This window comes from Cibotium barometz, chromosome 6 (genome assembly GCF_041138505.1).
Source record: "Cibotium barometz isolate CiBa-2024 chromosome 6, ASM4113850v1, whole genome shotgun sequence".
Taxonomy (NCBI): domain Eukaryota; kingdom Viridiplantae; phylum Streptophyta; class Polypodiopsida; order Cyatheales; family Cibotiaceae; genus Cibotium; species Cibotium barometz.
This window is the reverse complement of record NC_141051.1, coordinates 49,318,963-49,335,252: the sequence shown is the minus strand read 5'-3', so window position 1 is coordinate 49,335,252 and position 16,290 is coordinate 49,318,963. Positions and strand designations below refer to the sequence as shown.

General features: G+C 41.6%; 1 protein-coding gene across 4 annotated transcripts in view; it reads right to left on the bottom strand.

Moving 5' to 3' along the window:
* The window catches only part of LOC147637827 (uncharacterized), a 78,891-nt gene extending 68,368 nt beyond the window's left edge, over positions 1–10,523 (bottom strand). For 2 of the 4 annotated variants that reach the window (XM_086799674.1, XM_086799673.1), the window contains exons 1-5: positions 10,132–10,523; positions 9,861–10,034; positions 9,636–9,691; positions 7,811–7,876; positions 7,480–7,587 (exon numbers count right to left, since the gene is read on the bottom strand). In XM_086799674.1, coding sequence (XP_086655800.1) covers positions 7,480–7,587; positions 7,811–7,876; positions 9,636–9,691; positions 9,861–10,034; positions 10,132–10,182 — 455 coding nt within the window. In that variant the 5' untranslated portion in view covers positions 10,183–10,523. The remainder of the gene's footprint in view (positions 1–7,479; positions 7,588–7,810; positions 7,877–9,635; positions 9,692–9,860; positions 10,035–10,131) is intronic. The other 2 variants (XM_086799675.1, XM_086799676.1) reach the window with 1 other exon arrangement.
* Between the last annotated feature and the right edge of the window lie 5,767 nt (positions 10,524–16,290).

Here is a 16,290-nt window from a genome sequence, read left to right as displayed (position 1 = left end):
ACCAAGAAATGAGGCCGGAACCTAAAGTGAAGCAATAACCAGAAGTGGACCACCTTGTATCCTAGTCACCTACCCAATCAGCATCAGAGTATCCAACAAGCTCAATGCCTCCTCTGAAAGAGAGACCATAGTCCAAGGTACCAAATAAGTATCGAAGAACCCTAAAAGCAGCCTGCCAATGAGAATGTCGAGGAGTGGAAGAGAACTGACTGAGAACAATGGCAGTGTAAGAAATGTCACACCTGGTATAAGTCAAGTGAATAAGAGAACCCACAAGCCTTCGGTATTGTGTACTGTCCTCAAAGATGGGAGTAGAATCTTCTCCGAAGAGCTTGGAGTTAGGATCTATCGAACAAAAAAGAGGACGGCATGAATGCATCAATCTTATCATACCATGCCTTGGGTGCCTGTTTCAAACCATAAAGAGCTTTGTGCAATTTGTACACCTTACCCTCATGTCCAAGAAAATGAAAACCTAGAGGTTGTTCAACATAAACCTCCTCATGCAAGTCGCCATTGAGAAAGGCAGACTTGACATCCATCTGATAAACTGGTTAGTGAGGATGAGTGGAGAAAGCAAGAACTATCCGGATAGTAGTGTATCTGGCTGTAGGGGCAAAAGTTTTCTCATAGTCAATATCCTCAATCTGAGAATACCTCTTTGCAACCAATCTGGCTTTGTGTTTGTTCAGAGAACCATCGGCATGAAACTTGGTTTTAAAGACCCAATTGACCCCAATGACCTACCTACGCAAAGGCCAATCCACAAGCTCCCATGTATCATTCCTTTCAATGGAATCGATCTTGGCCTCCATGGTTGCCTGCCACTCAGGAAGAGCAAGAGTCTCTTTAGCTATAGTAGGCTTATACGTGTAAACGGAAGGGCAACTGAACACGGAAAATCTAATCAATCATGAAATCTAAAAATACACATAAGCATGCCAGATAAAACAAGATGACAAATCTACACAGTACACCACACTAGGGGCCAGAAGATGGGCTGACGCCCCCCCCCCCCCCCCTCCCCCTTCTTATGGTTAGATTACCAAAAAGGAGTCTGCTTCCAATACAACTTTGAAGGTGCCCAGGGTTCACCACTGGCTGCACCTCTTTCTTCCAATACAATATGAAAACAAGAAAACATCACATAAACTGAATTTGCTGACAATTCTCAGCACAAGTGAGCATTCCCGGCACCAAGCACATGCAGTACAACTATGGACAGCCCATAGCACTCCCACATCAGCCCGAGACAACTCAACATCATCATCTTCTTCCTGTCTGGCTCATAGAGCAAGTCGACCAGCCCTCAAAGGCTGTTTTCAGCAGTCAACCAGCCCTCAATAGCCTCAGAAGAAAGCGACTAGCAGTTGTACACAAGCCTGCAAACCCCCGGTCAGAAGGAAAACTGTCTAGATGCCCACGACCAGCTCTTCCTCTCTGTTTTTAACCTCTGTCCAGCCTCTGTTCAAGCTGTAAATCAGCCGGCCAGCAGTGGAGAACATGCAGAAGGAGTCGGCCAGCACCTCCCATGCACCTGTTAGGTATTCGTCGCGATAGAAGGCTGTAAGCAGCTTGGAGAAGCAGTCGACCAGCCCTCATGCACCTGGAAAATCAAGCACCTACCTCCAAACTGGAGTTTTCTCCCATAATAGGGCTTCCCTGTTGAAAATAGCCCACACGTGTGCTTTTCTGGTCCAGAAAGGGAGCGCCTACATGAAGGAGGTCCAAATAATGTCCAGTGCCCAATTTTTGGCCGCCACGTGTATTAAATAAGTCCTGCTCAATGTGTACTCACTTATAAGTTGTCCGGCCACTTATAAGTGAGTGTGAACCTGCATCAATAATTATTAGCATGTGAACTCATAAAGCTGTAAATTGAAATTTTGGGAATACTTACCACCTACAAAACACATGTAGACCACCTGTCAGTCCCAATCAGGTGTGCACATACACGTCTAGAGGGTGCCCAGGCATCCCCGGCCCCATGGACAACACAGGCAGAAATCTTAGGCATTGTCCAGGCAAACAAGACAAGTCATCCAAAGATAAAATCAAAGTCATGCACACACAAGAGTGCAATTATATTGGAAGAAACACCCAACTGTTCAGTTGTATCCGATAAAATGTCCAGGGCTCATGATCCTTCCGGAACCTTCCCAGAACATAAATACAAAAGATCTCCAAGATAGCTAGTCCCAGAGAATTTCATCATGTCAGGCTCCATGGGCCATACATATACATCATGTCAAGCCGCCACAAGCCACACATGTACTATCATGTCAGGCTACACCAACCATACATGTACTGTCATATCAGGCTCCATATGCCACACACACACACCATGTCAGGCTACACCAGCCATACATGTATGTCATGTCAGGCTCCACATGCCACACATGAACAGTAGAAAAATAGAAGTTGTAAGCTCATTCATCAAGGCATCAATATCCTACAGATCCTCAAGCCTGGCAGACAATGGTGGATCGTTATCCGCCAAAGCCCCAACATGATCCCTGTCTCTTATCTTCTTCCCGCATGCGGCGAGTTCGAGTGATAGAGTTCTCCACAAAATGATCTGATTGGCTGGCCATAATGTATCTTTCAGCTTTTCAAAAAGAAAAGAATTTTCCGTGCCCCGGAATCGCTCTCTACCAGTTCCCCAAGTATGATACCGAATAGACTGCAAGAGTGCAGCAGTGCCCCTACACAGACAAAAGGGCCATGAAGTCTTTCCACACGCTCATTGCTGCTTAAACCAAAGGTAATCTCTTTCGAGGCGAGACAATGAGACAAGGGCTACCTCAAAATCCCAAACTTCTCTCACGGATAATGACTCCTTACAGCCATATCCAGCATCATATTAGACACAACTGTGTAGAAAGCCAGGCTCTGATACCAATGTAAACGGAAGAGCAGCTGAAACATGGAAAATCTAATCAATCATGAAATCTGAAAATACACATAAGCATGCCAGATAAAACAAGATGACAAATCTGCACAGTACACCACACTAGGGGCCAAAAGATGGGCTGTAAATCAGCTGGCCAACAGTGGAGAACATGCAGAAGAAGTCAGCCAACACCTCCCATGCACTTGTTATGTATTCGTCGTCGCGATAGAAGGCTGTAAACAGCTTCGAGAAGCAGTTGACCAGCCCCCATGCACCTGGAAAGGCAGGCGCCTACCTCCAAACTGGAGTTTTCTCCCATAATAGGGCTTTCCTGCTTAAAATAGCATACACGTGTGCTTTTCTGGTCCAAAAAGGGAAGGCCTACATGAAGGAGATCCAAATAATGTCCAGTGCCCAGTTTTTGGCCACCACGTGTATTAAATAAGTCGAAAAAAAAATCAAAATTTAATTTTCTGTGAAGTCCGGCGTGAACAAACGGAGATGGTTGTCAGATGTACCACCTAGCAACAGTTTAGCAGAGGGGAATGTCACGTGCACACCCAGTTGGTGTACAAGTGACATGGCATTCTAGGCATTCATAAGCATTAAGCAGAGCACTCTTGGCATTAATCCAGTTGTTACAGCAGTTCATAAAGCATTCCAAGCATTCAGCACATCAACTCGGGACCTGTGGACCCAGCCAACAGCAAATCAAGAGGTTTTCTTGGCATTTATGGGTTGTGGAGAACAGACCGACAGCACTACTCTACCCGACCAACATCAACATCTCATATATAAAGCATAAGCGCATCATTCACTCATTCATCGTCTCTTCTCAGCGTTTATGGCCTGAGGAACAAGGACAACATTCGTAGGCAGCAATTCAGTCATAGTCAACATTCAGTCATTCCCCTGCCTCCTACGTAGAGGAAAGCCAGCATCCAAAGGGTGGATTTCAGCATTGGAGAAGGGAACAGTCAGTCATCATCTTCATTCAGCATATCTCTCTCATCCCGAGAAGGATATTCATTTAGGGCAAGCATATATCTATTCATAGATCTCATTTGTAACATTTCATCATCAAGATTAATATAGCTGCATTGCATTGCATCGACACCATTGTCTATCTCTTAAGTGTTATTAAGTGCAGTTTAGTTAAGCCTAAGGTTGTTTTACTACGATCAATCCCTCACATGTCACAAACTACAAGAGCCCCCCCATAGGCATAACAAATAAAATGTGTTCACATTTCCAAGCTAATGCACAAATTTGATGGAACAAATGACTGCATTCTTTAGTATCTTGAAATGTTTAATTATGATGCCTTTAGACATGTAGACAATGAAATTAAGGGAAGTGCATTAGACTTAACTTTGGATGGTAAAGATAGATAATAGCGTAGATCCCTTAAGCCTTTATAGTTGGATTCTCACCTAGTGGTACAAGATGAAGTCGCATTTATAAGCTGAACAATAGATTATATGCCTTAAAAACCACCTTTATAGTTGGATTCTCACCTAGTGATGCAAAGATGGACTTCCGTTATATAGATTATATGCCACCTTTATAGTTGAATTCTCACCTGGTGGTGCCAAATGGCGTCCAATTATAAAGCTAAAAGTGGTAGAACAAAAAAAGGGAGAACTTAATAGAGAATATAGCATAAAAAGAGTATTATAAGCATAGAAGGCAATTGGACATCACAGAAAATGATTGGATATTGCTGAAATTTGAGAAAGACAGACTCAAAAAGAGGCCTCGAAAAGAGGGTATGTGTCCTAAGCTCTCTATCAGGTACTATGGACCATTCAAAGCCATTGAGCATATCAATGAGGTGGCTTTTTAGTTGGCTTTGCGGAACCATTGGAAATCTCACAATGCATTCCGTGTAAGCCTCTTGCCCAAGTAAGTGGGACGTGAGCCTCCAGAGCCTATTATGGAAGATCCACGGAAGTGGATGAGCTAGAAGAGGTGTTACAACCTGAGCAAATTGTGTTTTACAAGGAGCGTAAGCTTGCAGGTGGAAAACTTCATAGACGCTAACTTGTGAAGTTCAAGAACTATTCACCTATGGATGCAAAGTCGATGGATGAACTATACTTCCAGGAGTATCCGCAGCTTCTAGCAACATGCTTGGAAGCTTTTCAACTGAGGTCAATTCTTTAGAAGCTAGGGAGAATGTCACCATTTGGACATTCTCTGCACTTTCAACCTCTGAATGAGCTTTGGACCTATGGACAAGCTCCATAGTGGACATGATGCTTTATGGCAGGGGACTAATGTCCACACCAAGGGTCATGTGGACTGGCATCTCATGGCATGAGACTTATATCTATGCCAAGGGCCAATAGGCTGGATATGTGAGGCTGGGGATTTCGGTCCGCGCCCACATTCACAATACGGTATTCTAGTTGGCCTGGGGACGTAATGTCTACGCCCGGAATTGTTGAAAATGTGGTGCCAAACGTGGTGCCGGATATGTTATCATGTATGTGTCAATGTATGGGAGCGTGTGAAGCTTAGGGACAAGGTTTTCAAAGGGAATGAAGTGTAAATGGTGAAGAAGAGTCTAGAAGCATGTCAAAGAGGTGGAATCTTGATGATGTAAGGGGTGATGTATGTCATGTGGATGAGGGCAAGTGGAGGATATCTATCAAGTGGCTACAAATGGTTGTATGAAGCTCATTTTCATCAATGCAAGTTGTGAGTTCTTGATTAGTGCTAATTTACATCTTCATCATTGCAATTAGGGTTAATATTATGCTCTAACTATGTCTTTCTGCATCTTCAATCCACCATAGCCTTCATTTGCAACCTTCATACACTTCGTAGCCATCATTCTCTTGCATTTTTATCATGGTATCAGAGCTTAGGCAACCCATTCTCATACTCAACATTCAGCATTATCAAAATTTAGCAAGATTATTAGTGCTAATCATAAATTAGTTAAGCTTATTCAACCTTATCCACAAGCTCAAACTAGTGACTGCTAGTGGAGAACTTGGTTCTCCTAGCTGAAGCACCCATTGCCCAAGCCCTACTACGAGCTTCTAGAGCACTCTAGGGCAACCTCGCACGTAGGAGGAATTGAAGCAAATCGGCCTGCATCGCGCACAAGACGGACTACAACCGGCGCCATCAAATTTCGAGGAAATCGATAGCTTGTCTCGCCCGTGCGATTTGTACGTCAATTCAAGGTGGTGTCCGAGGTTTTCAAGCACGCTGAACACGCTGGTGAAATCAGAATTTGGATTGGTGACGTGGTTTGCGAGATCTGGATCTACACCTCTTTCTATTGGTTTTTTATTAACCTTCAGTAATCCAAGATTAGGTGAGCTAATCCAAGTCATTAGTGGGTTAACCTCCTCTTCACTTGCTGCTATTTCACTCTCTAAAACCACTTGGTTCAGTTATGAATGCAACTAACTCAATTGCCTACCCGAAAGTTGACTACATTTCTTGGGTTTAGTGAGTGATTAGTGATCTTAATCATAGTTAGCACCCGAACCTGAGCCAAATAGTGTTCAAATCAGTGTAAGGGGAGTAGAAACTGCTAAGATACATTTAAAAATCTTGGTAAGACCCTCCACATTAGCCATGACAAGCCAAGTTCTAGTTGAAAAGTTTAGCAGGGAAGGCTTTCACACATGGCAAACAAGGACCATATACTTGTTAAATGCAAAAGGAGTTGTGGGGAGTTGTGAATGGTGATGAACCAATGGAAGGGAATGATGTTGAGATGAAACTTTGGGTTAATAAGGATAGAAAAGCCATATCCATCATTGCGTTGAGTCTAGGTGACAATATCATTCATCACATTAGCAATAAATAGCATGCAAAGAAGCTTGGGATGAGCTAGAGAAACTGTTTGGGGCTAGGGCTAAAAGTTCAGAAATAAATCTGAAAATTCAGTTCTCCAGGCTTGATATGTAGTTCAAGGACGCATTTGTAACTATTTGGCTTTCCTAGCACTATTCACACTTGCCTAGACAAGTGGAAGAAGGCATGGGGTCAGGGACCATAAGGTGTGCACATGAAAAAGCACCATTTTTTGTCAAAAAGCAGAGAAAAGTAAAAAGTCAAACTGAGTTGACCGTGAGCAAGGAGCATCATTGACAACAGGAGATTGAACCGGACCAAAAAGCAGCTCTAGGACCAGAAAGCAAGGCCCTAAAGCCAGAAAAGCAAAGCACAAGAACTTTGGTAAAAGCTGGCATTATTTGAGTAATATTTTATTGTATGAAGTGAAAAAGAGCAAAAGCAAAGCAGGAAGTAAAAACAAAAGCTTGGCTAGCTTTTTGGCAAAAAGCAAGGTTCCCCTCTAGTATAAAACTAGCATGATCCTCTCTTGAGGATCATGGTTGAGGCGTGAGGTTTTCATCATCATCAAGGATAAGGGTCTTACCTACTTTAATTCTTAGAAAGAAAATGCAACACATACTAAGGACATTTGATAGGCAACCACAGCCCCTTTCAACAATCATCCAAGTAGTTGATTAAGTTGCCTAGGTGTTAGTTCACTACTACTAGGACCACTACACCTTCTTACCTACTAGAGCTTATCAAACAAAAATGCATATACATACTGAGGATATTTGATAGGCATCACCACAGCCTCCTTCAACAACCGCTTTGCATTCTCAAGACCCTTGATTGTATCCCACCGCACATCAGGACTTCCCTGAAGGATATCTCTGCAGGGAAAATGCAAGACTTCAGCACAAAACATGATGATAAACAGCATGCACCTCGTATTTTAGTATCTACCCATGGAGTACAATCTACAGAAGCACACAAAAATTATGAGAGACATCATGCAGCATAAACGTATTACCCTACCCATAAAGTAGATTCTACAAAAGCACACATATATCATAGAATCAATAAACAGTAATCGAGTTTCTTTAACAAACATACCTGCTGAGACTCTCTGCCAATGCCCGCATTTCTACGGATTCAAAGGGTGGTAAAAGACTTTTCACACTGAAACATTAAAGCCACAGCACATAAGTACAGTTAAAATGGCAGACAAATTGTGCTATAGTACACTTAAGATGTTTGGAGCTGCAGATGGACAACCAAAGCACTTTCCACTACTTTACCTTGACCACAATCACATGGAACAGAAACAACTGATGTCTGGCATGAGACTAGGAGATGTAAATGGCTAGTGTTTAACATTATAAGGTGTAAATGAAAAGTAAAGTTGGGACGAGGAAGAAAGTTGAGATAAAGAAGAAACTTAGGATGGATGATAATTTGGAGGAGACAGTTGAAAAATAAGGGGATGGTTGAAACTTAGTGGGAACATTAGTGATATGTTGAGAAGAGATTAGGAAACAAGAAACAGAAATGGAAACAATGAGGACTAGGAAATGGCAGTATCTTGTTACTATGACCTTAACCCAGTTACCCCAAGACATATGTCAAAGAAAAGATTGTGAAGTACCTATAGGACTTTAGTTTTCTTTTTAAGTTAGGTAAATACTGAGATAACCCATGCTACTTATATTTACATCCATCCAAACACAAAAGAGATTATCACTATTTACAGCAAAGTTTAGACAACAAGTTACAAGAGTCCCTTACAAATAAGCAACTTCAATGAGAATTTGATGTAATCATACTCCATTTTTATGTCATTAAATTTGAAAGGCCTTGCATGCATGTAATACAGCATTGACTGCATGTACTAGAGAGGTGAAGAGTCACTAAAAAGCATCCTGCTTTCCTGATGCCAATCAAGGAATGGCATGTGCACGAGAACTTATATAAGAGATTTTTTTGCACTTAACTGTAACTTGAAAAGGATGCAACCAAATAGCCTTTACATTTAATTATAGTTGTCAATACGTCCCAACAAAATGAAAATGGCAATCCCCACAATGTTTGACATCAAAAACAAATCCCAATGCCATGTCTTCATGGCACATCATAGATTTTGTTGCACCTCAACAAAGAGTTGACAGAAAGCGCAACACAATGGCAATGCCACAGCCATTGCACTCACATCTAGCTAGAACATTATTTTCCTAAGGCCAAGCTTAATGTGACATGTCGTTCTGACCGATGTGGCCTTTCCCAACTTGCCAACCAAGCTTTTCAACGTTGTTATCAACAGGCCAAGCTTAATGTGATGTGGCATTCTAACCGATGTGGCCTTTCCCAACTTACCAACCAAGCTTTTCGACGACATTATCAACAGGCCAAGCTTAATGTGATGTGGCATTCTAACCAATGTGGCCTTTCCCAATTTGCCAACCTACTTTCCAGGGTTGTTATCAAAGCTTTGGAAAGGGTTGTCTAGCAAGCTCCTAGTAAGGTAAAAGCGTGAGAATGGGCTTGGGACCAAGTTTTGACACCTATGCCTCCAACACTTGAAGATGAAAGCCAACAAATAAGGTCGTGGTCAAGTATAGTTCTAGAAAGCTTCTTTTTGGTCCCTTTATAGATCACTGGTGATTCGATGTTATAAGCAGGGTAGTTGAAATTTTATTTTTCGATGCAAGGTAAATATTGGCTTTGGAGGAAAAATATCTATCAACCCACATGAAACTCTCACATGCAAAAAAAAAAAAAAAAAAAAAAAAAAAAAAAGGACAAAAATTCGAGTCTGCAGGATATCATATATGAGGAAATTAAAATAGGATCAAAAATTTCTATGAAAATTTGTCAGACACTCCTGAAAAATTTGGCAATACCTTTCTGCTGTCAGCAGGATTTTGATAAAAGAAAAACCTACATTTTGTCGGAGGAGCCGTTTGCTGCAGCAGACATGTTCGGCGCCCCTCCATTAGACTGGTAATTTCAAGAAAATTATCACTGTTAACAGAATTTTCGAAGCAACAAATGTTAAAACATGATTCTATAGTTGATTCAGGATATTTCCTGGGCCAAAAATGTCCAGATCAGGAAAAAAAACGGGGAAGGATTTTTTTTTCTTTTTGGAAGAAAAAAAATAACTAACCTGAGCCATGAATCGTTCATAGACTGCCATCTCTCCTTTTGTGTTTGTGTTGCCGTTACTGTGTTGCGTGCTGTTCAGGCTACCGTTGGGCTTTAAATCCGACGTCCTATTGATGTCTGCAAATCCGTTTTTCGATTTCCTACCAAATTTCGTATCATACATCAGCTCGAAATCCTGCCCCAAACAAAAAAAAGCAAAACAAAATTTGCTGCCTGATTTTCTTAATTCGTAAATTTAAAACAAAAATTCAGAAAAAATAATATGTTCCTGCCTCAAAGCTCCAACGAGTTAGAGCTGCGCGATTGTTTTCGTTGTTTTGCATTCTGCTGTTTGAATATGAATTTTTCCTGCAGAATTGGGAGAAAAAGGAGGGATAAAAAGTTTTTCCCCTCCTTTCCTTCTGCTTCAAGAAGCAACAAGCGATCTTCTAAAGGGGGGGAAAACCATGAATAACGCAGTTATCTGAGAGGAAAGAAAAGCAGATAATCTATCGGTTCTTCATGCAAAACATGCAGGGAAAATATGGAATTGACAAGCGATATTCGATGAATGCAGAGATTTCTTGATTTATGAGCTTCAAGTCTGTCTTACTGTGCAGGCTATGGCAACGCATAATAACACACACAACTCCTCACAAAAAGAAGAAGAGGAGGAGGAGGACTGGAATAAAATATATTAATATCAATATCATAAAATAAATTTCAACTTTTCTCTCCTCACATCTTGTATAGATCTACGGTCTCTGTTCAGCCAAGTAGGGTGTACCCTTTTGTGAGGTTCTAAGGTTCTGGATTGTTTAAGGCTGCAGATATGTTTTTTGTTATATAATTATTGATCCCAAAAAAAAATCATTAGACAAATGGTAATGTGTGATTTCAAAACTTGTAATCTAACACAACATACCTTTAGATTGCACTTGTTGCCTCCTATGCTATAGCCTATAGCAGCACCCATGCCTCCCATAGTGTCGATACTCAATTCAAATCTACCCTCTAGTGGCATCTCACAAAAAAAAAAAAAAAAACTTGTAACCTTTAGTGAGATAAATATGTAACTTAGTAGAGGCTTCAGCTCTTTACAGCACTCACCTAACTTGTGGTGGGATAGAGTATTTCGATACTCGATAAGTAGGAAATGTGAGGAAGTTGGGTTTATCCCTATCCTCTTTACTCGACCTAGCACAAAAGTGGCTCCACAATAACTACTACTCTATGAAGAGTTTCATTTACTCAGATGCAAGGCATTCTATCCAAGGTGTTATTCATGTGGAGAATTCATGTGGAGAGTGGTGTGCTTTTAGAAATCTTTTGTTTGAGCCTACCATTTAGAAATGGGGCTACATCAAAAGAGGGATTTCTAGGAGAGACTCAACTAGGAGTGGGAGCAAAAACAATTTATTGTGGAGCTAAAGGGGTGGTAAGCTCCAAGTGGCAACAAGTAACACCTTGCGCGATGATGAGCTCAAAGTGGAACCAGATCCATCCATGGAGAATTTCCCTCTAAAATGAGTTGCTTTCACAAAAAGATTTCCATAAATGTAGCCAAGTCTAATCAAATTGTGTTGGAAACAAGAGAGAGAATTAAGCAAAAGAAGAGCAAGGCACACATTAGGACAAGGACTGTTTAGAAACCCACATACACTTAGGTTTTGCAAAACTAAGGCTGTTCAAAGCAAATGATGAAATTCATCTCTATATTATCTTAAGGAAGAGTTTTACAAAGCTACCACGTGTGGCAAGAATTTGGAGGTTCGAGAAGGGGAGGAAGAGGTTTGAGGAGGTTTGGCTAGCCTCAAAAGACGTGCGAAGCACAGGGTCCCAACTAGTAATTGTAAAATTAAGATATATAATCCTGAAAGAACATGGAGCACCACTCAAATGGAGGTGCAGCACGGATGGAGGCGAACAGCCGATCGAGTCCCCCCCCACCCAAAGATTCCATGAGACCACCAATAAAGGTGGGGGATAAGGGGCCGACCAAGGGCTATTTAGCCCTATATAGAGTCAATTAGACCCCAGCCCACTATGTGGGATAATGTACTACCACATGGCAGTGTGAGGAGCAGGAGGGCAAGAATCCATTCCAACACCCCTGGATGTGAAGCTCGACGCCAAACAAGAGCCGACGAGGTTCTAATACCATGAAAGAACGCAGAGCATCAAAGCACCACATGAACATAGGTGCAGCATGTGGACTGAGGCCAACAACCGCGACCGGGTCCCCCCAACCGAAGATCTCGTGAGACTACCAATAAAGGTGGGGGGATGAGGAGAGACCAAGGGCTATTCAGCCCTATATAGAGGAGTCAATTAGACCCCAACCCACTATGCACTGCCAGATGGTAGCATGAGCTGCTTTATTAATACTCATATGCTAGTTCTAGTATTAGTTAACAACCTTGGCTGACATGGCAACTAAGTGCAATGATGAAAGATAGGAGGGCAAGAATCCATTGCAACAAACCCTTGATTAAGAAAAGTTGAATGCTTTTGTATCTAACTTTTGTGATCAAGGCCCCTTGGAGCAAGAGCAGCCTCTCGTGGAGGGAAACGTTAATGAGTATTATTTAATGGCCCTTTTTTTCTTAGTTCGCATGTCTCTTGTCTTCTGTATGTAGAAAGATTACATTTATTATCTCCATTAAACAAAAAGGGGGATTCTCAATGATCTCCCTTGTTTAGTGCTAATATAATTATGGTGTTGTACTGGTAGAAGCGAAAAAGATGCAGGGGAGAAGAGAGCTTGAGCTCTTGCACACACACTCACACAAAACCTAAAAGAGAACACACAAGGTGAGTGGCTGAAAATTCTTCTTCTTCTTCACACAACAAAAAGAGGTCTACAAAGAAGATAAAGTGCCTAACGCACATAATAGAGTATATACAAGCGGTCCATAATGTGAACACGCTAAGTGGAGTGGGTAGGTGTGGACTAGTCGGTGTAGTCCAACTGTAGAATCTCCGGCGAGGATATGTCGGTGCTAGCTCTACCAAACCCACCAGTGATGTAAATGTCGAACGGTCATGCAAGCGCCTCATGAGTGTCAACTCATGTTGAGCTTGACATCTTAACACTCCCCCTCAAACTCAACTCCAGCTCATGAACTCCAAACATATCTTGAAATCTGCGGAGCTTCTCAGCTCCCAAGGCCTTTGTGAAGATGTCAGCGACCTGATCCTGTGTGCGTCACGTAGGCCAAGTTGATGTCGCCTGCCAAGACTCTCTCCCTGATGAAGTGGTAATGTACCTCAATGTGCTTCGTCCACGCATGGAAAACTGGGTTCCTGGCCAACTGCATACTGCTAAGATTGTTACAATATATGACAACCTTTCTCTCCACATGCAACCCCAAAACAGCAAGTAGCTTGCGTAACCAAGCTACCTCACATGCTGCCACCACAGGTCCTTTGTACTCTGCCTCTGTACTCGACAAGGCAACTATGGGCTGCTTCTTGCTGCTCTATGTCACAGCACCACTCCTAAATGAAAACATAAATCCACTGGTAAAGCTCCTGTCTCTGAGATACTACGTGTCCAATATGCATCTGTGTACCCATATAGCTCCAATGATACACTGCTGCATAAAACAGTGTATAATCAATAGTGGCCCTCAAATACCAAAGTGTGCGTCACACACTATCAAGATGGGCTTGCGCGGAACCTATATAAACTGACTCTCTAAGCCAACAATGTAACTCAAATCTGGACAACTGATTGTGACATAGATCAAACTCCCCACAATCTTCCTGTATATAGTGGGATCCTCCAACACATAACTTGCATCCGCACTAAGCTTGCCATTTTGATCTAATGGCACCAAGATTGGCTTACAATTAGCCATCCCATACTTGGAAAACATGTCCAATGCATACTGTCTCTGTGACAACCAAATACCCTCAAGTGTGCGAATGACCTCAATTCCCAAAAGTAGTGCAGATCTCCCAAATCCTTCATCTCAAACTTCCTTTTGAGAAAACTTTTCACATGCTCAATCTCATCCAAGTTGTCACCCCCAACAATAAGATCATCTACATAGATGGTGTTGATCACAATACCCTTATCACTCTTACGCACATACAAAGAGTGATCTATATAAAAACCAATAGTGACAAGATACTTCATGCCATGCTCGTGGAGCTTGCTTCAGCCCATACAAAGCTTACATACATGCTCTGGGTGACCTGTACCCTTAGAACCTGGTGGCTGATCCATATACACCTCTTTTTGCAAGTCACCCTGCAAGAACGCATTTTTTACATCCATCTGATGTAAAAACCAACCTTTAACTGCAGCCACCAAAATCACAACTCTCACGGTTGCCATCTTTGCAACTGGGGCAAATGTCTCATCATAATTAATCCCGTGTGTCTCTGCATATCCTTTGGCTAACAATCTAGCCACCTACTTATGCTACCATCACTGTTATGTTTCACCTTATACACCCACTTTACAGCCAATAGATTTCTTGCCTTCAGGCAATGGCACCAAATCCCAAGTCTCATTTCTAAACAATGCATCCATCACCTCATTCATAGCTTTCTCCCAACACACATTTCCAATAGCCTCATCAAAACATGTGGGTTCTACAACCTGCACTACTTTTGCCATATAAGCATAGTGATGTGCCACATAATATGGGGATGATTGTGGAAAGGGTAAGTTCACTTTTAGAAAGCCTAGATATCTATAAGAAAGTTGGCATTATGTGAGGCTCTGCTTCTTCCTTTGCTGCATCTTCACTTGAATCTGGTTTCTCTATAAGTAAGGCTTTTTGAGCCTTTTTCTTGAAAAAGCAATCCTTCTCTTCATGGTTAGCTTTCCCATAGAAGTTAAAAAACTTCTTAGGAAACTTCTTTTTCTGAAAAGATTCTTTGAAAAAAGATGTCTTTGATCCATGTTTCTTGTAGCCTCCTTGGTTAGAGTAATCACCCTCATGTTGTAAATGTTCCCTTGCCTTATTGTAGGCTCCTTAGTTAAAGTAAGCACCCTCATTGTAACTGTTCCCTTGCCTTATTGTAGGCTCCTTAGTTAAAGTAAGCACCCTCATTGTAAATGTGCCCTTGACTTTGCTTGATCTTCTTATGTTCTTCAAGTAGAGAAGCCTTTACATCTAGTAGTGAAGGAGAAGGGAGGTTGTTGAGAATAATGTTATCATACTCATCTTGTGGTAGACTCTTTAGAAGTGTTCTTCAAGTAGAGAAGCCTTTACATCCAGTAGTGAAGGAGAAGGGAGGTTGTTGAGAATAATGTTATCATACTCATCTTGTGGTAGACTCTTTAGAAGTGTTGCAGTAGCTTCATCATCTTCAATGTGTTTGTTAATTCCTGCAAGCTGGGTTAGAATGCTCTTCATATAGTTTAGATGAGTGGGAAGATAATCTCCCACATTCATTTTTAATTCAAAGAACCTTATAAGAAGAGAGATTTTGGAGTTCTTGGCTTGTGCTCCAAAAAATATATCAAGTGTCTCCCAAGCTTCATTTGAGGTTTCTTTCCCATCTATATGGTGGATGAGATTAGTCCTAAGGCTATAATGGCAAGTGCTTTTTTATCTTTGGTTAGCCATGTAGCCTCTGCATCCCTTGTGCTTGGTTTTTTATCTTTACCACCATTTGCAACATTCCACAAACCTTTCTTTATCAAAGTAAATTTAACTTTAGTTTGCCACGTGTGGAAATTCTTCCCTTCAAACTTATCTATCTTAGGTGAATAAGCTGTTGTAGGGAAGGTCTTACTTTTGGGATGAATACCCAACAAGAAGTGTCTAGTCTCTTTACAAATTTGAATGGCAAAACAATCTAGCAAGACAATCTAGAATTCACCCTCACCGTACACATGCATGTTGTCGCTCAAAAAAACACTTAGACCCATAGCCCTTGCATAAGCATAGTAATGTGGCTTCTTTTTTATCTTTGTAATCTTCTTTTTAATGTGGTTTCTATTAGATAATTCACGTTGGCATAATGAAAGTTCAAAAGAAGAATGAGCATGAGCTTCCACTTCTAATGAGTAATAAACTTTTAATGATCAATGAGTGTTAAGGCTCACCCTAACCCTCCTTGAAACACATCTAAAAAGAGATTACGTGGTGAACCGCAACTGTCGTGTGAGGATCTTTCCAATGGCCGAGCTCGTAACCCTCGAGGTCTCCAAGCTCTACAACTCCTTGAGAAGCAATTCCACTGCGTCCCGTAAGCGTTGTCACACCGCCGCGTTGCACTACGGGTCCTCGTCCCTCCTCTCACCTCACTTCACTCACACACACTCACTAGCATGCATTAGGGAGAGAGATTAGCAAGAGCAAGACTCAATTGCACAATGGGAGAGTCTGTTGTATTATGAGAGAAATTCACTTATATACATGGGCATAAGTGTTCACACTCACTTAAACTATGGCCGACCGTGTATTAGGAATTCCTAATGTGGTGGG